The sequence below is a fragment of the Myxocyprinus asiaticus genome, chromosome 42 (assembly GCF_019703515.2).
Source record: "Myxocyprinus asiaticus isolate MX2 ecotype Aquarium Trade chromosome 42, UBuf_Myxa_2, whole genome shotgun sequence".
Lineage (NCBI taxonomy): Eukaryota > Metazoa > Chordata > Actinopteri > Cypriniformes > Catostomidae > Myxocyprinus > Myxocyprinus asiaticus.
In genome coordinates, this window is record NC_059385.1 from 9,242,899 (window position 1) to 9,269,606 (window position 26,708).

The 26,708-nt window shown below is 37.1% G+C and overlaps 2 protein-coding genes across 4 annotated transcripts; one reads left to right on the top strand and one right to left on the bottom strand.

The window, feature by feature from the left end:
• The first annotated feature begins 5,402 nt into the window (after positions 1-5,402).
• Positions 5,403-9,852, top strand: LOC127432541 (pleckstrin homology domain-containing family B member 1-like). Its single transcript, XM_051683747.1, has 6 exons — positions 5,403-5,568; positions 7,092-7,244; positions 7,473-7,575; positions 7,675-7,714; positions 7,829-7,922; positions 8,226-9,852. The coding sequence occupies exons 1-6, from the start codon at positions 5,532-5,534 to the stop codon at positions 8,360-8,362; spliced, it is 564 nt and encodes a 187-aa protein (XP_051539707.1). The 5' UTR covers positions 5,403-5,531; the 3' UTR covers positions 8,363-9,852.
• An 87-nt stretch (positions 9,853-9,939) lies between these two features.
• On the bottom strand, positions 9,940-25,969 carry LOC127432540 (ras-related protein Rab-6A-like). 3 transcript variants are annotated; one of them, XM_051683745.1, is made up of 8 exons: positions 25,726-25,969; positions 24,055-24,113; positions 19,512-19,565; positions 17,993-18,098; positions 15,607-15,718; positions 15,407-15,500; positions 12,394-12,460; positions 9,940-11,284 (listed from the first exon to the last, which is right to left on the bottom strand). In XM_051683745.1, exons 1-8 carry the CDS (start codon positions 25,793-25,795, stop codon positions 11,220-11,222), a joined length of 627 nt encoding a protein of 208 aa, XP_051539705.1. In that variant the 5' UTR covers positions 25,796-25,969; the 3' UTR covers positions 9,940-11,219. The 3 variants fall into 3 exon arrangements, with proteins under 3 accessions (XP_051539705.1, XP_051539706.1, XP_051539704.1); XM_051683746.1 differs by lacking the exon at positions 17,993-18,098 and adding an exon at positions 18,218-18,323; XM_051683744.1 differs by having other exon boundaries at positions 17,993-18,323.
• Between the last annotated feature and the right edge of the window lie 739 nt (positions 25,970-26,708).

Below are 26,708 nucleotides of genomic sequence, written 5' to 3' on the forward strand. Positions count from 1 at the left end.
TAGCTTAGCGTAAAGCTGACAATTTACACAAGGTTTATTTCTATTCCTTCTGCTCCAAACTTCCTCCAAACTTACTTCTCTGTCTGCTCTTATGAATGTAACACATTATAAGAAAGCGTTTCACCGCTGTTCAAATGCACTTTGGATCGCATCATTTATATGTATAAATGTTTTCCATCTGAAATGACTAAATATTAAATGAAACAAATGACAATAAAATGCAAAGTAATCTCTTCAGTAATCAAAATACTTTTTGAATGTAACTGTATTCTGAATACTAATGATTTATATTGTAACTGTAGTGGGATACAGTTACTTATATTTTGTATTTTAAATACTTAATCCCATTACAGGTATTCTGTTACCCCCCAACCCTGGATGCAATTCATTAGGTTCAGCGGTCTTAAACATAAGACCTAGGGATATACATTAAACAAACGACTTCACATTCTCTTCACACTCCATTACAGTAGGTGGCGGTATGCATCTATTTAGTTGGTTCGCGACCCGCCAGGAGACCCACCGAAGAAGAAGAAATAGTTCTCGTGGTCAACGTGTTGAATGCAGGAGAAATGGGCAAGAGTAAAGACCTGAGTGATTTTGACAAGGGCCAAATTGTTATGGCCAGACGACTGGATCAGAGCATCTCTGAAACGGCAAGGCTTGTGGGGTGCTCCCGGTCAGCAGTGGTGAATATTCACCGACAGTGGTCCGAGAAGGGACAAACCACAAACCGGCGACAGGGTGTTGGGCGCCCAAGGCTTATCGATGCGCAAGGGCAACGGATGCTATCCCTTCTTGTCCCAACCGACAGAAGGTGTACTGTGGCACAAGTCACAGAAATTTTTAATGATGGTTACGGAAGGAATGTGTCACAACACACAGTGCATCGCACCCTGCTGCGAATGGGGCTGCGTAGGCGCGCAGTATCAGCCGAGGAGAAGCAGCCAAATGAGAAGCCAGCCAAGCTGAAGGAGAACGAGAAGGTAATAAAAGATACTATGCCCAATCAGCTCCATACTTCTTTATGGCCCCCAAAATGGTCAATTGATATATTATTTGCATTTACATTTAATATAAAGAAACGTCCTTAAAGGGTTAGTTCACCCAAAAATGAAAGTTATCTCATCATTTACTCACTCTCATGCCATCCCATATGTGTGACTTTCTTTCTTCTGCAGAACACAAACAAAGATTTTTAGAAGAATATCTCAGCTCTGTAGGTCCATAAAATGCAAGTGCATGGGTGCTAAAATTTTGAAGCTCCAAAATCTATATAAGGGTAACATAAAAGTTATCCAGAAGACTCAGGTGGTTTAATTCATATCTTCTGAAATGATATGATAGATGTGGGTGAGAAACAGATCTATATTTAAGTCCTTTTTCCTTAACTTGAACTTTCTCCTTCTTCTGTTTTTGGTGATTCACATTTTTCATGCTTATTGCCCCATACTGGGCAAGGAGAAGTTATAAAAAATATATATATATATTTTTTTTTTAAAAAAAAGACTTAAATATTGATCTGTTTCTCACCCACACCTATCATATAGTGTTTGAACATGTGGATTAAACCACTGGAGTCATATGGATTACTTTTATGCTCCCTTTATGTGGATTTTGGAGCTTCAAAATTTTGGCACCCATTCACGTGCATTGTGAGGACTTACAGAGCTGAGATATTCTAAAATTTTCATTTGTGTTCTGCGGAAGAAAGTCATACACATCTGGGATACCAGGAGGGTAAATCCTGAGAGAATTTTCATTTTTGGGTGAGCTATCCCTTTAATGAACCAAACATGTTCTTACAGGACATTGTGGGAGTGGAAGTGGGAGGTGGTGCAGCTGAAGCCCCTGCCAAGCCAGACAAGGTTAATGATAAAGATGATGATGAGGAGGAAGATGTCGATGAGGAAGAAGAGGAGGATGACAAGTAGATAAATTACATTTAGAGCTTAGCTTGTTGACTATAAAGTATTTAACACCCTGTATACTTTACTGAGGCCATGAAATGGGTAAATATAATAAAAAAAAATTGAAAAGTAAAAAGAAATCAAGAATTAAGGCTGTGTATATATGTTTTTAAGCTGTACAGTTTCTTTTTTCTTCCTTTTTTGTATAATTAACACTACAATCGTGTCATCTGTGTTTGTCCAAATGCCTCAACCCTTAATTTTGTTCTTAGTTTAATTTCTTAAAGATGGTTCCAACACTACTACACTGTAAATAAACATGAAATACTTATTTTTGTAAGCTGATATTAACACTATTAAATCCAAGTCAAACCAAAGACTCATCAAGTGTATGCATTGTTTTATAATTATTATTTTTTCATTGCCTCAAAAATAATACCTACAAGAATACAGCAACAAGCATATTTCATGTATATTTCATCTGTAGATGAAAAGTAAAATTCCATAAAAGTAACTTGTTAGAATATTGCGTTACTTTTTTCTCACAGACATTTTCTCTTCTGCTATGCTATGCATTCCATACAAGAGACATTACAGGTCATGCTAGCTACTGTACAACACTCGTGTCAAAACAACGTAGTAAACAAACAGATATTTAGAAAGTAGGTCTTCACATCATATTTAAAATAAACATTATATAACATGAATATGCATAGTTTGTTTTTCCATCAACATGGCAGCCAATGTGAGTAATAAAGAATAACCACTGTCTTACCTAAAGCAGCAAAGTCCAACACTTGAACCTTCATCATATATATCATTAATGCCCATATATGCCCATCAACAATGCCAGTCAATTTAAGATGTTTTTCAAAAGTCAGGATAAAATTCAGTGGGGAATACCAGTCTAACATGTTCAAGAAATAAGTCTGACGCATAAATGAATATTTTTACTTAAGTCATCTCAGTGCATGCTTGTTTTGAGTTGATCCACGGTGAGTACAGTTGCCACAACTTCAAAGGTGCCTACTTGTTTATTATAAAACAAAAATGTAGAATCTTTTTAGAAACTAAGACATTTTCTCTGCACACACAATCGATGTAGAACGTTGCTTGGAGCCACTGATCCAGAGTCAGCTTTTCTCATCCCATTCTCCCAGTTACAAGGAGCACTAACACGGAGCAGTTTGGCTGCATAAGTCCTTGAATTGAGCGAGTAATTCACCCTTTGTATCATGTTGTGGCCAGTGGAAGACTAGTCTTATAATCCCTCTGCCTAAACGCATTTACTGATTTTTTTAATGCAGTGTTTATTTACACATGAATCAACTGCGTTTCACTCAACCGAATGTTGACCTCATATTACTCTAAAACACGAAATGCACATGTGCGTTAGCGAGTTGATTGACAGACGATGTCTGTATCTAAAAGGTGATTGGCTCTTTTACCTGCAAGGCGGGACATCCTTCTACATCCATTGACTGTTGGGTGCTAGAGCTTCTTGGTTGGGCATTCCAGTTTCTCCCATTCATTTAAATAGAAGTGACTCGTCTCTCTCTGCTAAATAGTCTCTATAGAACAACAATGCCAATCATGCACTACGTCTCCTCCCTGAAGTCTGCAAACTTTTACTCCTGATTTCTCACAATACAGGGACAGTAGAGGTGTAAAAAAGCGTCGTGTTACTTTATTTAAAAGTAACTCAGATATTATGGTCTAAAATAAAAAAATATTGTGTTACTTTACTCGAAAAAAGTAATCTGATTATGTAATGTGCGTTACTTTTATCGCGTTACCCCCAACACTGTCCGTCATCTACTCCGTGGTAAACAACATGGGGGTCGTGATGGCACGGATATGTACCTTTAAGAGCGAGTGCTCACTAAAAAGCATGTGACTCACATACCATTTCAGATTTCAATTAATTTTAAGTTCATTTTGATTTGGATCTACCCAAAAATGTGGTTGTCTGTGTCAGTTAGTTTTTTCTGTGCAAATCGTTTCTGCACTTCCATCAGTTTGTCCCATTCATAGCGATCTGCAGAGACCCACTGTGAGGACGAGGGCATGAGATGCGGGCACCATCGTATTGATTAATTGACAGTGTATTGAACGAATTACTACAAATTAGAAATAGACCTTATTCACGGAAGCGCCATCTTTTATTTTTACTGGGAATGACAATGAGGCTGTGAGGGATAGTCTCACGGACAAAACACTGATAAAATATCTGTCCAAAAACATTCAGTATACAAAGAACTCCAGACAACATGAGTTCTGTAAAATCAGATGTGATCTTGAGGCTTTATACAGATTTATACCGTTCATGCCACTGAAGAGACTGCAAGTCTATCCCCCACTGCCTTGTAATTCCCATTAAAAATCAAAGGTGAGGGGCCTGGGTAGCTCAGTAGTAAAATACACTGGCTACCACCCCTGGAGTTTGCTAGTTCGCTAGTTCGAATCCCAGGGCGTGCTGAGTGACTCCAGCCAGGTCTCCTAAGCAACCAAATTGGCCTGGTTGCTAGGGAGGGTACATGGGGTAACCTCCTCGTGGTCGCTATAATGTGGTTTGTTCTCGGTGGGGCGCATGGTGAATTGAGCGTGGTTGCCGCGGTGGATGGCGTGAAAGCCTCCACACGCACTATGTCTCCGTGGCAACGCGCTCAACAAGCCACGTGATAAGATGCGCGGCTTGACTGTCTCAGACGCGGAGGCAACTGGGATTCGTCCTCCACCACCCGGATTGAGGCAAATCACTACGCCACCACGAGGACTTAGAGTGCATTGGGAATTGGGCATTCCAAATTGGGAGAAAAAGGAAAAAAAAAACAAAAAAAAAACAAATCAAAGGTGACATTAGCATAAATAAGGTCTATCGGACCCAGTGTCTCCCCTCACGTGACTTTTCGCCTATATTCGGCAGTCACCCCCCCCCCCCCTTCACCACATGCTTTATGAGCTCAGTGATATTGCAATGAGCTAAAGGGAGGCATGAGAGATGCTGCCTCCATTTGAAACTTTATCTGCTGTTTGACAGTCTCTTTAGAAATATGACTGCTAAACACATTATTTCAGCTCACATTTTGTAATATTTTTTTTATTATTATTTATGTACAGTTGTTTATTTTGCTCTCCCGAATTTTTGAGGAGGCATTGCCTCCCTTGCCTACTTGGAGAAATCGCGACTGGTACAATATGACCAATCCAGTACCTCTCAGTTTTCTAAATGCATCCAAATGTGAGATTAAGGTGAGTGTGTGTGCTTGAGTGCACATAGATTAACCATTCAGTAATTTACAAAAACAGGAGGTAGACATTGAGAAAAAGCAGAAAGACAGAGAATGTTCCATACACTCACACAAACAGTAGAAACTCATGCAGGCCTGTTATATGTGATTACTGCTCATGTGAAGCTTTACTCTGTCCGGTTTAAGGGATTAAAGGCAGAGTCATCAAATTATTCCAGGACTACACAACCCCCTCCAACAGCCAGGACTTCTTAAAGTCACAATCAGCACTGCCCGTCTCTCACAAACAAACTCTACCGTCATATCAAACAAACACCACAACATCAGGAATATTGCTGTTGTTTTGGAGCACATTGTCTGATCAGGCCCAATGGCTCTGCTCAAATCTGGCTGGCTCTGGAGACAGTGTAAGTAGTGTACATCTTTATTTATTGATAGATAGAGTATTCTAACCTATAAAGGTAACAACTGGGAAATGCAAGTCCTTGAAGTATTTTTTGCTGGTAGAATTCTGGAACACTGGTAGAATTCTGCTAATTCATCTCATACAAATAGTAAACAAACTGAAGTTGATTTAGACCATATTTGTGAGACAGATCTGGCTGTAGACCTGAATTATTCCAGAAAACACAAGGTCTAATGTTTTAAATTATAGTTAAATTGTCCAAATTAGACAAACCGAGGTAGTATAATTAATACTGCATTACAAATGGGCATATAACATGACCATTCATTTGTCAACGCTGTCTACGCTTCTTTTAACCATATGTTTCTGCTGAAAGGCATTTTGATTGAACACTAACAGAGAGAAAGAAGACTGGTTCACATTACATCACATAAGCCGAACAAACATAGAGAAGAGCTGATACCACAATTACTGCTTTCTGTTTTACTTAGTAAAGTTGTGCAGAATAAACTATTGAGGAAAACATTCACCTATTGATCAGGAGAGAAGCCTTAAATATACTGTAATACAGAAATGAATCAACAGTAGCAGGCAGCAGCTAAGTTGTTATGCATTTAGTTTAATAAAGGACAAAGGATGTTCTAGAAGGTTTGTTATGAAATTCAAGGCCTGACACTGTTTGAAATAATCCTCTTATGGTCAGTGTTATATAGTACAGCTGAGAGGGACTCCAGGCTGTTCTGCACCCTACTATCAAGACTTTGAAAAGATATAAGGCCAATGGGCCTTGTTCATCAACACGAGCAGAAAAAATTGTGTGTAAAACCATGTTTAACCCTAGAACGCATGTGCAACCTTACCCCCATTAGATAAATATGTCGGTCGAAAAAGACCCAGGTGAAATCTAAATCTAGATTCTTTATAACACTACTTATTTTGTTTCAAAGAAAATTAACTGTATTGATAATTAATATATTATTTACCTTTTTAAATGGTTGATATATATTTTATTAAATATTTCAATGTGAATTTCACACATATTGAAAATTAAGTAGGACCTGTATGACGGCGTTAAAAAGGTTGTATAAAACAAAATGGGCAATTTCCATGTTTGGTGGTATAATATGCTAGAAAAATTGTAAGGAATGAACCGCGCCTTTTGAGTAGTTCAAAAAACAGTTTAGAGGTGCAAATAGGCCACGAAAAATCCAAATAGAGAATGTATATATAAGAAACCTGCACACTATTTCGGCTTTCTACATTCTCTGGTGGTAAAATATAAAGAAGTCTCAGCAACTCTACCCACACAAGCACAAGTACAATGGACTAGGATAAAATATTGTTTTACAAAAAAAATTAAAAAAGGTTAAAAACTTGAAAAAAGGCAACCTTATGCACTCAATCAAACAAGGTAATCAACATATTATGGGTTTGCAAATATGATTAGCACTCTTAATGCCCCTCATGACATCACTAAAGCCAATTTTGATCATCTGAATCTCACTTTGCCATTTCAATTCACAGCTTCAGTCCTCAAACGCTGGAAGCTCAACTGGTGTGATCTCTGGATAGACGGGAGCTTTGTGTTTTATAATTCTGAAAACAGAAGGGACTATGAGACCAGAGTGAGTCTGAAGACCACCTGTGTGAATGTGAAGTCTGGACTGGAATGTGCAGGTGGGCATTCACTTCTCCAGCTGTCTCTAAATTCAGATTCACTACTTCACTGCCATTATGACCTTGAAATCCAAACAGTGTTCTTGATTGTGCCATTCATTGTCTGGTCTTGGACAAAAAAAGGTTATATTATCCAGTAAAGCAGTCTCACCTTGTTGTGGAAATACTTCAACCTTGCTTTACTAGTTGTTAGGATGCTGTAAGTGAAAATTATGTCTCTGTAAGCAGGCATATGTCCACCTGAGAGTCATCCCAGAGAGAATCTGCTGGTGGTATATCTGAAGGATGGTTCTATGTTGACTCTGTGTGCAAACAGTGAAGATGAAGCACTGTGAGTCTTGAGCTTTGACCTCCTAACTTAACCCCTCCTAAAATTAATAAAGCCTCACCTACTCTTCTCTTATGTATTCATATTCTGTTTTCTTTTTAGGGCTTGGAAACTTTCACTCCTGGAAGCAAAAAGAAGTCCTGTGAGTGTTTTTTTATTGATATGACATGATGGTTTTCTGTATTTATTGCGAGAGAATTTAATTTGCTTTGGGATTTTGTTTCTATTCAATATACATGTCTTTTCCCTCATGCAGGTCTTTACTTACAATCCCTATGACGATACCTATCAGACTGTTCCAATTGATAGCCATAATGCAGTTTACATCATGCCAGGATCAGGTTGTGGGGGTAATTACAGTATATAAACACTTCATACATTCTTTAGAAAGCATCATAATAGTGTTGGCTCTACCCTAAATTTGCCAGTTTGTGGTTTCTTTCATGTATGTCATATATGTGTACATAAACTGTATGTGTATACAATATCACTTGAATTATAAGCCACACAAAAAGGTGATAGTTCGATTTTTGGCACAATCTTGCACATCTGAGAAATCTTTATCTCTTAACTTATTTTTCAGCAAAGTTTTCCATACGCACAATAAAATTTTACCTGGGACGTACCTTTAAATGTGGCTTACTTTTCTGCAGGGACTCAGCATGTGTGGGTGCAAAGAGACACATATGATGACAGTTTTGGAGAGCAGATCGCATTGGGGCTCTTGGCTGGAATGACTGCAGGTGCTGCGATGCGTTCACTTCTATGGATGCCCTTCTTGTTCTGCTGAGGACCAATCAGACAACAGGATGACCACTAGAGTACCAGCAGCTCCAGCAAGCTGAGAGAATAGACTGGAAAATTCAGTTCAAAGGCTGCGAGCATCAATTGGTCAATCACGGTGTAAAAGAGGGAGTCGGAGTAAAATGCATAGAGTCTGGCTGCTTCACTACATTATTTATGCTATAAATGAGAGCACTTTAAAGAAAACAGTCCTGTGCAGTTTTAGCTTCATAGGTGACAGGACAGTTAAAAACAAAGATTCCTAACACTTTTTGTAATCTCCAATTGGTGAGATTTGGATGCTTCTTTGCTCTCAAGAGGAAATAACTCTCATATAGGTTAAATTGGGTAAAAAGAGATGGTATTGTCTAAAAATTACAAAATGCCTAATTAATCTGCACATAGCTCTAGACTCTCTACAAAGACAGACTGCTCATTTTTTCTTGCTGCTATAATTTTGTGTATTATGTTCATATAGTGCTTCCCAAATATGTTCTGTGTTTTTGCAGATAATTAAAATCCATGAGCTAGGTGTTTCTTAATAATACAAATGATTTCTGAATTATAATGAGTTGTATAACTCTCTAAAAGTTTCCAGGACTCCTTTTTAGCCTGTAAGGAGATTGAAAACACAAGTTTTGTGTATCAAAATGTTTTACATAAATTCATTATGGTACACCAGGTTTTGACAAGTCTTCAAAATGCTTTAATATGATAGTTAATAAAAAATGAAAATAATTAACTCACCCCCATGCCATCCAAGATGTGTATGACTTTCTTTTTTCTGCAGAACACAAAGATTTTTAGAAGAATATTTCAGCTCTGTTGGTCCATACAGTTCAAGTGAATGGTGACCAAAACTTTGAAGCTCCAAAATGCACATAAAGGCATCATAAAAGTAATCCATACGACTCCAGTGGTTTAATCCATGTCTTCTGAAGTGATCCAATCGGTTTTGGGTGAGAACTGACCAAAGTCTAACTTCTTTTTCACTGTAAATCTTGACATTAGCAGTTTCCTTTGCAGTCGTAATTTCAAGCTCGATTACACCTCATGCATCACTTCATTAGAATGCAATGGCAAGATAAACAGTGGAAAAAAAGTTATATTTTGTTCTTTGCTCAACCAAAATCAATTAGATCGCTGCATAAGATATGGATTAAACCACTGGAGTTTTATGGATTACTTTTATGCTGCCTTTATGTGCATTTTGGAGCTTCAAAGTTTTTTTTTTTTTTTTTTGTGTGCATGTTTTGCAGAAGTCGTCATACACATCTAGCAAGTCAGGAAGGTGAGTAAATTATGAGAGAATTTTTATTTTTGGGTGAACTATTCCTTTAAAATTAGTCAACGTTTTTGTCAGTTCTCTTGATTTAGACGGCAGCACAGCAGAACTTACCTCTTGTCTGTTTATGCACAGCTGTACTAAAGTTGCAACATAAACAAGCTTCAAATACTGTTGTGAATCTTTTAGGTTAAAATAAAGACTGCTACCACACACAGAAGTGTCAAGGATGACTTCCTAATTAACAAATTTAGTACATATATTCAGTATATAGAGTATCCATCAAGCAAAAACAAATGTTGCTAAATATAAGATTTTATTAGGGATGAACAGGGATGCTTATAAATTTTCGCAGTGCAAATTATGAGCATTTGTGTCAAGCAGCACTGCCAGACCCAACCGTTCTGGTTTATTGTTCCTTATGAAATGTATCAGACATATTCGAGAAAAAGAAAAAAAAAAAATTGAGATATACAATGAAAATACGCAAACTGCTGTTAGATCTTAAAAAGATTTAGATTACAGTCTGGGGACAAACTTATCACTGTACATGTGCCAGCTGTGTGAGACAGAACATTTAAAACTAGAAACTAAACAGTGTTTAAAAAGAAAATGACACATCAAGTACAAATAAATATTAGGGATCATGGTTGATTCAAAAAATCAAAAGGGAAAACAACCTAAATCTACAGTGTCAGTATTACAAAAAATCCAACTTTACAATGCAAATCAAAAAAACAAACCAGTGGAAGCCCAATAAACAAACCTGACTGCATATTATCTGTTTAAACAGGATCTGACACTTCCCTTAATTTACATAATATTTCTGTATAGTAGCTGTACTTAACTTTTGTTTTTCTATATGATTTCTAATTTTCAAAATAACCATGATAAAATGCCATCCAAGGTTGAAAAACAGCCAAGAGAAACCGGATGAGGGAAAAACAGAGCAAACATCAGCTCTAGCTTCTCCTGATATCCAAAAACAATGTTTTTACTATTTCCTTTCTTCCTAAAAAATGAAGAGATAAACGGTGTCTCAGAGGACACCCTGTTGCCAAATATAATGAAATCTAGACTTGGAGACTCTCAAAAACACTCTGTAAACATTTCATCCTTCTCTGCACCATGAATATGGAACAACATTTAGTGATTGAGTCCTCACCTATTCAAATCTGGATACTGTGCTTACTCAAGTTAAATTTCATTTATTCAGCTTGTTTTGTTCCTATTCATGTCATAGTTACATTAATATTTGAACTCCAATAAAACGAATGCTTTGAAGATGCAGACGTTGTAGCAGACTGACAAAACGAAAAAGACATCATAAAAAGTGTTTGAGAGCGAACAAAAACACCAGAAAAGGTGTAAGATTAACGGAAACAATAGAAAAACAACATTCACATCAACATTGTGCTTTCAATTTTGAAGTCATTTGTGGGTGATTGGCAGGTAGTGTCCTACTCCCTCCAGCTGAGTGGAGCTTCTGCAGATAATCCAGAGAGATGCTGTGAGTGCGATCGAGAGTGTCTGAAAGAGCAACAATGAGAGACACGGCACAGAAATCAAGGCTGAAACTTCAGCACGAACAGCCGCCTTCACTGACCGGCTGCTCTGGAGACTTTTCCAATTTTATGTCGATCACTGAGGGAAAAAGGAATTAAGGAAACAGACAACTCTTGGAGAGACTTTATATACAGTTGTGCTCAAAAGTTTGCATACCCTGGCAGAAATTGTAAAATTTTGGCACTGATTTTGAAAATATGACTGATCATGCAAAAAAACCTGTCTTTTATTTAAGGATAGTGATCATATGAAGCCATTTATTATCACATAGTTGTTTGGCTCCTTTTTAAATCATAGTGATAACAGAAATCACCCAAATGGCCCTGATCAAAAGTTTACATACCCTTGAATGTTTGGCCTTGTTACAGACACACAAGGTGAAACACACAGGTTTAAATGGCAATTAAAGGTTAATTTCCCACACCTGTGGCTTTTTAAATTGCAATTAGTGTCTGTGTATAAATAGTCAATGAGTTTGTTAGCTCTCACGTGGATGCACTGAGCAGGCTAGATACTGAGCCATGGGGAGCAGAAAAGAACTGTCAAAAGACCTGCGTAACAAGGTAATGGAACTTAATAAAGATGAAAAAGGATATAAAAAGATATCCAAAGCCTTGAAAATGCCAGTCAGTACTGTTCAATCACTTATTAAGAAGTAGAAAATTCGGGGATCTCTTGATACCAAACCAAGGTCAGGTAGACCAAGAAAGATTTCAGCCACAACTGCTAGAAGAATTGTTCAGGATACAAAGAAAACCCACAGGTAACCTCAGGAGAAATACAGGCTACTCTGGAAAAAGACGGTGTGGTTGTTTCAAGAAGCACAATACTTGTTGACCCCTCTCCAAACACAGCGTTTATGGTTTTGACCATAAAGCTCTATATTGGTCTCGTCACTCCAAATTACAGTGTGCCAGAAGCTGTGAGGCGTGTCAAGGTGTTGTCGGGCATATTGTAACCAGGCTTTTTTGTGGCATTGGCGCAGTAAAGGCTTCTTTCTGGCAACTCGACCACGCAGCTCATTTTTGTTCAAGTATCGTCGTATTGTGCTCCTTGAAACAACCACACAGTCTTTTTCCATGATCAGTCATTTTCAAAATCAATGCCAAAATTTCACAATTTCTGCCGGGGTATGCAAACTTTTGAGCACAACTGTATGTAAATGCATTCGTATATGTGAAGGATACTGTCCTCTCTGCTCTTGTCTTGTGTGCTCTCCATACCAGGAAGAGCAGCAGCTACCCGCCGGAACAACTAATAGAGAAAAAAAAAAAAAAGGCCCACAGTCAAACTGTCACACAAGGATTGAAAGCAGTGTTAAAGTGTGTTTGAGAAGGTTTGCATTAAGGAAAGACACGTATGAAGCCATCTTCTAAGGGGCCGTTCACATAAACAAGTTTTTCTGTCCATATGTGCATTTTTCAATAGTTTTTCTATGTAAACATGCGCCAGATGGTCGTCTTTGACCGGTACGCCATGCCGAGTCTCATGCATGAGTGCCACATTTTTAAGACGCCTGGTAAAGTTAAAAGAACTTCAACTTTTGAAAACATGTCTTGAGCTTGACACTGCGTCTCAAAAATGTAGCGCTCATGTGTGAGACACTGAAAAAACAGTGAGAGTGTAATGGTCAAAGACATCCATCTACACCAGACCTGGGCAACTTACGGCCGTGGCTCATTTATCCTAAAAGCGTTTTTTTTTTTTTATTGGCTATTTAATTTATCTTGCATTGGAACCTAACACGCATCCACAAGCATTTAACATGCTCGGGTTGCCAGGTAAGAGATTCAAATCCCCCCAATTAGAGATTTATACTTCCGCAAATTGGAAATATTCTGCCTAATGTTATACTTATTTTGTGCAATCTGGCAACCATGCATGGGAGTGCGCTCTTTGTTGCTCTCGCTTTCCCCTTTAAACAAACTTAGCGATCTATAGTGCAAAATTCTGCTCAAGGGAAAGTGTTATACGGCCACTCTGTGTCCATTCTTGAGGCTGCTTGTGATGTTTGGTGCTACTAAGTTTGCAGGTTAACCTTCTCAGTAATTAACTTAAATATAAAAGTAGATCTCGACATCAATGACATGTGAGCAAAAGCAAGCGAGAGACGAATACGTATTTTTTATTTGTGTAATTTAGAAATGTTGAAGTCCCCTCGCACCTGTATGTTAATCTAACTCTTGCATAATCATTTACCATAGTCATGAGCCTGTTTTATTCAGATGTGTGCTGAATGGAAAGCCAAACCATTGATGAGACCCGCATCATGACCCTTTCAGCATGTAAACGGGTAATGTTTTGAGAATAAAATAAGTAAACTGGCCCGCTTTGCGACAAATGTTAAAAGTACTATATTTATTGTATTTTTTTTTTTTTTTTAGTAAAACAGACCCCTGATGTAGGGAGTGTTAAATTGTGTAATAAATTACCAGGGAAGTAAAGATGGTAAAACAAATAATTTATAATTATGCTCAGCCTTTTTTTTTTTTTTTTTTTTTTTAATACCTAATAGAGAATTATCTACCTTTTGTAGAGCAATTCAGTGGTTAAGGCAATTACAGAATAGTCACATTAGTCACATATACACTTCAGAAAATTGAGTACACAACTATTTCTGGGCTTAAAAGATACAAGAACCAAATCAATGCGGAACATTGTATCTCAAAAGGAATACAATGTGCCCCCCTATGCACTACTTAAAGTCCGATGTGGCCCCTTTATAGTTGCCCACCCCTCATCTAGACGGTAAACCCTAATATTGTCATTACTGGTAAAATCAAGCTGTCTTAATTAAACATCACTTGAAATGTCTAGTTTTGGGTTCATAACTTAAATATCTATGTTCCTTTAATGTATTTATCTTAAAAATCCATAGACTTAAGATGTTAAGTGATAATAAAGATTGAGTACAGAATTGAGGCTGTGGGGAATACCCATAATCCCTTGCGCTTGAATTATTTAATTATGTTTCCTTGGTCAAAGGGAACATATGGGGGATTTCAATAGTTGTTATTAAGGATTTATAGATGTTTCACCATTGGGTGATCCGTGTCCCCTTTGGTCAATTTGGACTCTGTCTCAGTTCTCCTTGTGTATGTCCAACTGAAGTACAGGAATATGCATTTCTGCTGAGAATTACGTTTAATGACTGACCTAGAATCAGTAACAATCTTTATTATTTGAGCTCTGTTATTGTATGATCATACTGAGTTAAGTCTACTTGCATCTAATTAAAGGAATAAATTCTCTCATCATTTATTTCATGCATATCGCTCCCTACTGGGTAGTGAGAAGAATTTCAAGCAAAAAAAGACTTAAATATTTATCCGTTTCTCACCCACATCTATATCACTTTGGAAAATATGGATTAAAGCACTGGAGTCATATGGCTTATTTTTATGATGCCTTAATGTGCTTTTTGGAGCGTCAAAATTTTAGTCACCATTCACTTGCATTGTATGGACCAACAGAGCTGAAATATTCTTATAAAAATCATTTGTGTTGTGCAGAAGAAAGAAAGTCATACACATCTGGGATGGCATGAGGGTGAGTAAATGATGAAAAAAATATTTATTTTTGGGTGAACTATCCCTAAATACTTCTATATGAACACCAAGTCAAGTGAACTTCATTACACAAGTTTTGGAGACGATATTATTCAATTCCATTGAGGAAACCAGTTTACTAAATCAACCGAGTAAAGTGAACTTATTAGGGTTTTCAGAGTAGCGCATATTTACATAGAAATACAACTGAGAAACAATGAATATAAACAGAAAGAAGCATACCACTTAACATTTGGAATGCTTTAAATAGGCAGCAACTCCACACGCCACACAAATAGTGCCTCTCACGCAAAATACACCTCAGAATCAACTCACAATTAAGTCCAACAGAGTTTGGCTTTAGCATGTTGCCAAGCTAAAAACATAATTTTCTAATAATAAAAACACACACAAAATATGGGTTATTAGGTCAAATAGCCAATCTTTAATTAGAATGCACTAGTTTTATTCAAAAATGTTTGGTATTGAAAGAAATACTAGCATATTTATAATAATAATTTATTTCAATTCATTGTTATTTAACTATAATTTGCCATAACACAGTATCTTAAAATACTGTCTAGGTAGGCAGTTCTCTAGGTTCTGGAATAGAGCTTTTGGAATTTTCACCTTTAATCTCACTGACACTCACCTGCTTGACGTTGTATCCTGCTTTAGCACTAGTTTCAATAAACATTACACTCAGTTCTTTGGCTTTCTTCTCTCCTTCCTCGATAGAAACCTGCCTGCAGTGAACCAGAAATGTACAGGATTACTTACTACCAATGTATCAAACAACAAACTACATTATAAAGTTCCTAAGAAAATCACAAAAACCAAATAAAGGCAAACCTTTTATCTGCAAGATCTGTTTTGTTTCCCACCAGCATGATGATGACATCACTTCCTCTCTCTGTTCGGACATCATCGATCCATTTGGTGGTCTGCTGGAATGAGTTGACATCTGTCGGAGGGGATTTTAAAGACAGGTTATTTCAGACTGTTTAGGATGAGCCAGGAGGTCTACAGGGGGAATCCCAGGATCACAGATGGGGGATATAAGTCTCAGGCAAAAGAAGGATAAAAGAAGAGGACAGAAAAAATGTGGTTCTAAAGCTGGAAGCTTCTGTGCTCATGAAGGAATTTCACAGGAACATGGTCTGCAGAAAAACCTCTCACTTACATCAACAACATTTCTGTCAAAAGTCAAAAATATGAGGACACTGTATTTCGCTTCGGTGGTTTAACCCTTGTGCGACCATCGGGACATTTTTGTCCTTTTCATTTTTGTTTTTTCGATAATTTTGGCTGTGTTAATGCCAATGGCACAAATTTAGCCAAAGGTGTGTATTTTTGGGGTAATTTTGATATTTCAACCTCAGTTCCTAACATACATCTATAATACACTGTGTACACAAAATAGTTACATTGAAACCCATTAAAACTGCAATATTTGATCCCAGTGCCATTAAAGCATAAAATCATGAATTCTATGATATTATGCTTTCATTCCAGAGCCTTGGCTTCAAAATTAAAAACTAATTATATTTTCCACCAGATGGCGCCATTTCTCATGTTTAGCCTATGGCGCAAATACATGCTTTTTTCCTATTTTCTGTTTGCTGTATTATAGAGCACTGCAGGCCAATTGAATAAATGATGCAGCTAAAATTGTGTGGGTGTGTTAGTATGGATGTCAGCGTGTGCTTTGTATGTGTGTACTGAGAAAAGTGTGTGTGTGTGCGTGTGTAAAAAAAAAAAAAAAACAGTGGCGTTATGTAAACAAACTGGCATTTAAAGGGTTAAAATCTTGAAACTGAATTAATATTTAGTAGTTGTGATCTGGTGTTGGTTAAAAAATACCAAGTCAGTGAAAGTGGAAAATAACATTAAAAAATATTTTACGGCAGTTTTTTGACGCTGACATTTTTGTCCTCTAAGGTCCTGAGTGTGAGGTTTCTTTTTTTTTTTTTTTTTTATCTGACACTGCACAAAAAATAATAAATGCATCAAAATCAATGTTGTTGCTAATCACTGACATATCACAGACTTTGATAATCCAAAAAAAAAAAAAAAAAAAGAAATTCCCCTTAGCATTTAGTATATGGAAATGAATTCATTTTTTGTGCTTTTTTTTTTTTTTCCATAAAAAACAACAATGGCATTATATAAACAAATTGGCATTTAAAGGGTTAAAATCCTGAAAATGAATGAATATTTGGTAGTTATGATCAGGACTGATGTTGGTTAAAAAATGTACTCCTTGAAAGTGGAAAATAATATTAATATATAATATTTTTATGGCAGATTTTTGATGTGGACATTTTTGTCCTCGAAGGGCCGAACTTTTTTTTTATTGACGCACAAGGGTTAATGCAAGGACTATTCCACATATGTGTTGCCACATTAAAAGAGCACTTTTGGGCATCCCAGATGAACTTCTGATGATTAATTTTCCATTAAAAGATGCTGTACGACACAGAAATTTTTAGTAGACATGTGATTGGATTCGCTTCACGTCACTTACTTCAGTGAGGGTCAGAACATCATACTTAAAGGAATATTCTGGGTTCAATACAAGTAAAAAAATAAATAAATAAATAAATAAATAAAAATATAACAATTATAATAATTAACCCATCCCTCCTTTTCTATAAAAAAAGTCAAAATAGAGGTTACAGTGAGGCACTGTTTCCAGCATTATTTCGACTTGGCAACATAGTAGTAAAATTGGATATAACTTTATATAGAAAATGTTAGCAAGCTTTTTTATCACAGTAAAATCATATTAACACACATATTGTTTATGTCTTGTGGCTATACTTTTGAAACCCAGTATAACCCAGATTAAATCTTTAATCTATGCAACATTTCAATTCCTAATAAAGTTACTGGCCAACTGGCAACTTACTCAAATTATATTTACTCGTCAAAGCCAACTTTTATTCACATCTGGACTACAATAAACTGAAACACTATTTACCTCCTAAAAACACAGAAACTGCAAAGCAGCAGCACAACAACAGCACCTAGTCAGTTCTTAGCATTGACCTTAAATGCAATGCAACAATCAAGAATGAGGAAAAAAAAAGAAAAAGAAAGAATGAAAACATTGAAATAGACAAGACAATGATGTGGAAAAAAAGCAAATAAGACAAAGCAAAGAAAACAAGACTGCATTGAGATGACAGACATCTTTCCTCCTCCATAAGATTTCCCGCTGAGGATCCACACTCACTTGTGATGTCATAGACTACCACGGCAACTGTAGAGTCCCGGATGTAGCTGGGAATCAGACTGCGGAAGCGCTCCTGTCCTGCTGTGTCCCAAAGCTGCAGCCGCACCTGGTCAAATATATTAGCACCAGAGATCCACCAGAGAGAGAGAGAGAGAGAGAGAGAAGGGGAAAGGGGAAGAGGTAAGAGGAGGGGAACCGGATGCATGGTGGGTCTCAGATACCTACTTGTGATGTCGTAAACTACAACAGCAGCAGCAGAGTCTCGGATGTAACTGGGAATGAGACTACGAAAACGCTCCTGTCCTGCTGTGTCCCAAAGCTGCAGCCTGATCTGTGTGAATGGAGAACAATCAAAAGAAAAGGAGGAGAATAAAGAAAAAAACGGAAAGAAAAAAAGTGGAAAATTAAAAGTTCAAAAGGAGAAAAGAGATAAAAAGGATCGGAAATGAAATATGAGAAATTAGAAAAAACAAAGTGGACTAAAAAGATTCTTCAGATGGCCTCAAGTTCAGGGTTAGGGTATGGATTCTGGTTAGGTTAAGATTATTAAAATGGGTTATTAGGACTGCAGATCTTCAGGGTAAAACACTGACATACAAAACAATTTCAGAAAAGTAATTCTTTACAGAAGGGAGTAAACAAATATGGCAGATATGAACAAATAACTAATGAGGGCGAGAGACAGAGGACACAGAGAAAGAGAGAGATAGAGACAGGGGCTGGGGCAGTGGACACAACAGGTTGGAAGAGGCACAAGGATTTCTCACTGTGCCATTTTTGTAGGGCAGACATATTATGATATACATCATTGATTTGTCCGCCATGTGATTTTTCAACAAAGCATAATACATATATATATATATATATTACTTAACAATGTGAGTTATTACAAATCTTAAAACCCTTGTATTGTGAGCTAAAGCATCCCAGAGACATTTTAATGACATTTACATGTTTGTGTGACTTAAACAATGGAAAATTCATTTCACACCTTTTATATTTTCATGCACTTAGTTTGTTTAAAACATTAAAAAGGCATGTACATGGGGCCTGGGTAGCTCAGTGAGTAATGACGCTGACTAGCACCCCTGGAGTCGCGAGTTCGAATCCAGGGTGTGCTGAGTGACTCCAGCCAGGTCTCCAAGCAACCAAATTGGCCTGGTTGCTAGGGAGGGTAGAGTCACATGGGGCAACCTCCTTGTGGTCATGATTAGTGGTTCTCGCTTTCAATGGGGTACATGGTAAGTTGTGCATGGATCGTGGAGTGTAGCATGAGCCTCCACATGCGGGGTCTCCGCGGTGTCATGCACAACGAGCCACGTGATAAGATGCGCAGATTGACGGTCTCAGAAGCGGAGGCAACTGAGACTTGTCCTCCGCCACCCAGATTGAGGTGAGTAACCGCACCACCACGAGGACCTACTAAGTAGTGGGAATTGGGCATTCCAAATAAAAAAAAAAAAAAAAATAAAAAAAAAAGGCATTTATTTTCTAGAATGAAAAGAATATAATAACTTACTGTTCTGTCCTCGAGATACATTGTTTTGGACAAGAAATCGATTCCTATCGTGGCCTAAAAATTTAAAGCAAAAACAAAAATTCAATAAATAAAACTTGATAAGAAAATCCTTTTAGTTTTACTAGTTTTAGGGACAGTCCATCTGAAGTGATCCAATAATTGTAAAGTTGGTTGCTTGATCATTTTTAATTTTCCTAATTTTTTTGAGTGATTACCTCTATGTGTTGGTATTACAAAACCACCAGTTTTTTATTTTTATTTTACTTGGTTTAACCACGGCAGCCATCTTTGTGTCATGGCACACTACAAATTTCGGTTATACATATGTTAATGGAAACCTCAGTATTTCAGCTCAGGACGGTCCTATCTCCATGGAACAAAAACCTGATCTCTAGAGAACATTACAAGGTACTTGTACATATACAGCATAAACATTTTGCACATTCTTGTTCCTTAGACTTAGAACTTGGTAATGTGGTAATGTAATAATGTAATAGCCAAGATCGCTGAAAGTTCCACTTTTATGGTCAATTTATAATGGGAAGGGTCCGAGTCTCAGTCCTAAATTTATTTTAGGGGGTACCTAGGTAAGTATAGTGTGCATGCAGAACATTTCAGGTTTGAGGCTTTTTTTTCTTCTTCTTTTTTTTTTTTTTTTTATGGTGGCGAGAAATTGCATTATTTTTTTTAATTTTTTTTTACATTTCCCCTCACTTTCGGGTTGATTATCTCTGGTGGGGGACCAGATGGGAACCTGAGGTTTTCACAGATATAAGTCCATATTACAAATGAACAGTGTCATAAACAGAGCAATGGTGTTGTTTCTCCTGTGATAAAAGCAGTAAGTGACTACAGCTCAGAAGAAAAGGAGTTACTGTGTTCAAGGGTAGGATGTGATGTTACATTAGTTTGTAAGTACCATGAAAACAAATTTCTATTGAAATATCATCACCTATTTGGTAGCAGTTGTTGTAATACCTTGTGTTTCATAAAACACCTATTACAAAAGGACTATGAGAAATTTGATTACACCACATATCAAAGGAAAATAACTATCCTCTAAAACTTGTCCCTGGTCCCACTGCTACAAAAAAAAAAAATAAATAAATAAATAAAAAAAGTTGTGATTGAAAAAGAAACATGTATGGAGCAGAGTGAGGACTATGTATTACCCGAAGATTCTCTTCAGAAGGTTGACTCAGCTTGTGCTGCTCTAGGAGTATCCCTGCATCCTAGCTCTGTAACCAGTGGAATCTCAAACTCGATTTTTACAGCAGAATTTAGAGAACTTATATCTGTGAACATTTCACAGGTCCCCCACCAGAGATAATCAACACGAAAGTGAGGAGAATTGTTTCAAAAATGCAGTTTTTCTCCCCCATAAAAATTTTTTAAAGCAAAGACAAGTCTCAAACCTAAAATGTTCTGCATGCACCCTATACTTACCTAGGTACACCCTAAAAAAATTAGGACTGGGACTTGAACGTTCAGTGATCTTGATCATTACATTAGGACTTAAAGGAGACCTATTTTGCCCCTTTTTACAAGATGTAATATAAGTCTCAGGTGTCCCCAGAATGTGTCTGTTAAGTTTCAGGTCAAAATACCCCACGGATCATTTATTATACCATGTTGTAAATGCCTCTTTTTGGGTGGAATCAAAAACACGCTGCAAATGAGCTGCTGCTCCCCGCCCCCTTTCCGGAAGAGGGCTGTGCCTTTACAGCTCGTGCTTCGGATACTATAGCAACAACAAATCTGAACCAATATGACTGACACCGTAAATAGGCATTTTGAGATTGTGATAGTGCTTCTTATGTAGAAAATCACTTCCTGCCCTCCATCTGCATTTCACGCCACAGCAACGCAGTGACATGACGTTATGTACAAACAAGCTATAACGACATAGCTCTGGTCTCCGTGAATACAATCAAAGACAATGGTAACTTTAGCTGCATTAGCCATGGAATCAGCTAACAAGCACATTCGGAAAGGCGATTTGCAAAATATAAAGTGCGATACTTACATCTTCAGGATATAAAGCTGGAACACGAACAGTTGGTACTGATCCATGCTTGAGTCAAATTTTTTGAAAATCCTGCTTTATATTGTCCCTCATTCACAAAGCAGTCCGGTGTAAAATGATTTTCACAAACCTACATGAATGGTATGTTTTGGGGCACATTTTCTTCAAAAACAAAACTTGTCCACTGCGTCTTCAGTGGCTTTGATGTCGGGAGTACAAGAAGACTCTTATGTTCAATTTACAGCTAACAACAGAACACTTATGACGCTTACGAAGCTGAGACATTATTCTTATCACGGTAGCTGCTCCAGTGCGGGAAAAAAATGGCGGACTGTGTGTCGATCACTCAGGGGAGGATCTATGATAATAGGGTGGAGTCCGTCACCAGTCATGGGCGTGGCCTGCTCTAAAGTGACGTCACTTTAGAGTGGATACAAAAACTAGTCATTTTGAGACACTGTTTTTGATTAATAGAAATATAAGAAAGAGGAGTGGGTGGACTTTTAACATTGTAGGGAGGTTGTGTACACACACTGCTGACTCACATTTATGTTCAAACACCATGTAAAAGTGAATTTTGCATAATAGGTCCCCTTTAAGTTCTAAGTCTAAGGAACAAGAATGTGCAAAATGTTTATCCTGTATAAGTCCATGTACCTTATAATGTGCTCTAGAGATCAGTTTTTGTTCCATGGAGCTAGGATCATCCTGAGCTGAGATATTGAGGTTTCCGTTAACATCTGCAGAACCAAAATTTGTTGTGAGCCATGACACAAAAATGGCCACCGTGGTTGAACCAAGTAAAATGAAAATAAAAAAAACTGCCGGTTTTTCAATTCCAATACATAGAGGTAAAAAAAAAAAATTGGGAAAATTAAAAATGGTCAAGCAACCAATGTTGGACCACTTGAGATGGATTAACCCTTTACATCCTTTACATGTTTAGATTAGATAGATAGATAGATAGATAGATAGATAGATATGTGTGGGTTTGTTTACATTTGAATTTTTGACAATTTGACGGTTGGAGTTTGAATTCATGAACATTCTGCTGGCTCATTTAAACATTCCATCAATTCAAGTCTATGGGATTTTTGATTGTCCCATACAGGAAAACCATAGGTCCAATCAGTTAGAAAAGTCATAGCAACCAGAATCAGATGTGTCTTAAGGTCTGTGCCAAATTGGTGGATATAGTTTAAAAATCCTAAACCATGTCTGGAGTAGGGATGACGTGGGTAACTGGTTTTATGATTATTTGCAATGTTTCTTATTATACAACAGCACTAATGGAAAAAATGCATATCATATCACAATCGAACGTCTTAGTGGATGTATTTTTGGGGGATATGTGGATGCCCTACAATAAGAAAACTGATCAATAAAAAATAAATAAATAGGAGTTACATAATAACAGACGCTCCAATCTAGGGCACGACATCGCTTATGTGCATCCCGAGCTCAGTGATGTGTTTCAATGTAACCAGATTGCATCAAAAGTGCATAAATGCAAGATTTTTGTGGGCATGCAACATGTATCCTAGTTCAAGGCATCCAACACTCTCAGACACCCCAACATAAAGAATCGACAACAGACTCTATAAAATTACTGTCCACAACACCTTACAAATAAACCTGTGGACTATGCATATTAAAGGGATCATTGCTTACAGCAGGCAATTTAAAGTCCGATAATGACTCAAATTGACATTTATTGTTAAACGCGATGAATTTGAAGAGAAGCAATGCTTTAAATAATGAGGATGAAACTTTTCAAAGTTTACTCGCTGATAGTAACTACATGCAGTGCACCGCGTGCTGTGTAGCATCTTTTAATTCATCACTAGTTTGTTGTTGGACGACTAGTGGAGCATTCTGTCCCATTTGTAGGATGTGTTTCTTTCTATGACTTCTGTCTGCAAAATTTACATCCGTCATCTTCAGTCAGTCATTTAAATGCTCCCTAACAGCCGACTGAAGTCGCTTTTTTGGTGGATAGGAGTCTGGTAGATTGCATTCCTCTGTTATATGTTGGAGTTTGTGTGTAGTAGCCCCAGATTCACGTGAATCGAAAGTTCACGTTCAGTTCGAGACACCTGACTAAGCACCACGCGGCCACCGTCTGTAACCATAGCAACAGCTCCAGTAACCACACAGGCACAAGAGTTTTCACATTTAGGCTTACAAAATCTTAGAAATAACTCTTTTATATTATATACTTATACATTATGTATATTATTTTTGCCACGTCTAAAAGAAGCATTTCACAGTTTTAACCATGGATTCTACATTTTTGCGGTTAAATTACCCATGACATTTTTAATCGCGGTTAATAGTGAAAACGTATAATCGCGGCATCCCTAGTCTGGAGAATAAGAGTATGTTGGCTTTGTCAAGCCAACATAATAAAGGTGATCTTAGCAACATAGTAAACACCCAAAGCACAACCTAAGAAATCTAAAAATGTCAGAAGAGTAAATGTAACAGAATAAAAAGCACTGCAGGAGATTCACTCACCTGGTAAGTGTTATCGAAACTGTCATACATAAATCTGGTGATCAATGATGTTTTTCCCACTGCAAAAGAAAAAAAAAACTATTGTAATCAGATATGAAGTGCATATTTATAAAAACATATCCGCATATCAGTGAACAAAACCGGATATACAGGTTGCAAAATCAATTTTACCAAGGCATTTGAGCATCTATTCCATTTATACTGCATCTTCCAAAAAAGCAGGAAGAATTGATTGTCCATCCAACTGTAATTTATGTCTTTCTTCCACAGTCCATTTTATGTGTTGACCCTTTGAGCTATTAGGTGACACCAGGACACAATAACATCTTGCAGTAGATTTCACAAGGAAATGAACTGACCAAAGCAAAAGTATGTAATGAAGTGCAGGAATGCACAAACCTGCCTAAAAATAAGCTGCACATTCTGATTAGATTCATTCTTTTCGTATTATTGAATCTGCTAGTATGCAAATGTAATAGATTAAACTAAAAACCGCACCTGAAATATAAAATGAACTTGAAAATAGACCAATGTCTATGTAAATTAATGCAAATGGTTTGGATGTTTGTTTATGTATGTTTATTTCCCATTCAAATTTTCCGAGATCCAAGAAAAGGCCAAGCAACTTTTACACGTGTCTAGACGTGATCCGCCGTGATCTTTGTTTAAGCTTTCTTCTGAGTGCTGTTTTACTCTGACTCTGTAGAGTGCCCATCATGCTGTTCAATTCTGGAAAACACAGCTCATTGTTTTCACTACTATATAACAAGACTGACAGTCCACCTGTGTCTGGGCCAAATATTCATTAGTCCTGTCTCAACATGAAAAGAGAATGGAGCACAAGCTTAATGGAATGAGAACAATTCTTCATACTGGCTGTCAGTGGTAGCCAATAGACTGTGTTAATGTTTAATTTGTTCTTATCAAAGCAAGTGGGTTCTGAATACTTCAAGCTACAGTCTATTGCATTAAAGATGTGGCAAGACTGTAAAATCTATAATGCATCTTATAAAAATGTGTGTTGTTCCTCATAGAAATGACAGCAACTCAAGCTGCACCCTTCTAAGTGTTGAAATAGGAGTTTAATCATTGGAAGATGCATAAAATACCAGCACATCAGCTAAACTATTTTGAATAAAACTTGAGAATATCAGGTTTACAAAGAAGAGGGATAAAATACACTGAGAAATTATTAAGACATGCAACTCAATCTTAAAGTATTATAGGTAAAGCAGCAACATCTGAGGATACTGCTGCCATAACAATCCAGACTTTATGGCAACAGAACATAAATAGATCCCACAACTAGCACATACACACACACACACACACACACACACACACACACACACACACACACACACACACACACACACATACACACACACACACACACACACACACACATACACATACACACATTCCAGCACAATCATACTCCAGATAGACACACTCCAGACAGCATTCACATTCTCAGATACACACACTTTCCCATTCCAGTACAAATACACACTTAAGCAACACAAGCTCACAGATATACACTGGCACAACAAACAAAAAAACAAACAAACAAAAAAAATTATAGATATTCACTTACTCACGAAGAAACACTAAAGACAGGAATAAATAGACGGGACGCTAATGGACAGGTTGGTTCTGTTCGGGACTCACCGCTCTGTTCTCCCAGAAACACCAGCTTGAATTTGCGGAGCGGGTTGCCGAAATCTCCTGCTGCAGACATGCTGCCGGTTCCGCTGGCCCTAATGAGGGTGTGGATGTAATGCTATGACTATTAAAATGTTCTAACCAAAAAAACAAAACAAAGGCGTTTATATCCCAGTTTCTGTTATTCGGTTCTGTTTCAGAGTCTCAGCCGCCCCTTCAGGCCCAGTTCTACTCAGCAACCTAACTTGACACTTACAGAGTCGTGATTGGCAGCTGAGGTCAGCTTATAAAATTACAGCGAGAAAGATGCGTCTATTCAGCAGAGCTATCTGTCAAGTTTAATTATGTATAATTAAGTAGGCCACCGAGAAGTATATTTATATATCTATTATCTCAAAACCTTTACGATTTAATATGTGATAATGAGATTCCTCACAATATTTCTGTATATATTTGAACACATTTCCTGTGATGCCTTCCATGTTAATTTGAACTACTATTAATTATTAAACTGTTTCATTCGCAAATATATTAAATGTGTTTTGAGTGTTTGGTTGTGGGAAAAAATAATAATGTAACTTTCAGAATAAACGGAATCTTGTCCTTATGTAGAAAGTGGGCGGGACATAATCAAGTTAGATTGAGCTCTGCAAGCGCCACGTCACGTTCCCTAACGTCACTGCCCTGTATCGCCACGTTCCATTAACCCTTGAACTGAATTAAAAGGCACAGTGTAGAGTGCGAGGATTAAATCTATCGAGATTGTATTTTGTCACATTTATATATATATATATATATATATATATATATATATATATATATATATATATATAGATAGATAGATAGATATAGAGAGATAGAGAGATATTATATTAAATTATATTATTTAAACTGTGCTCACTTATGTTTAAAAACCTATACAGACACCCGATTTTGCCAAAGGTTTTTAAGCCTAAGCATTTTTAAAAGTGTTAGTTATTCTTAACTTC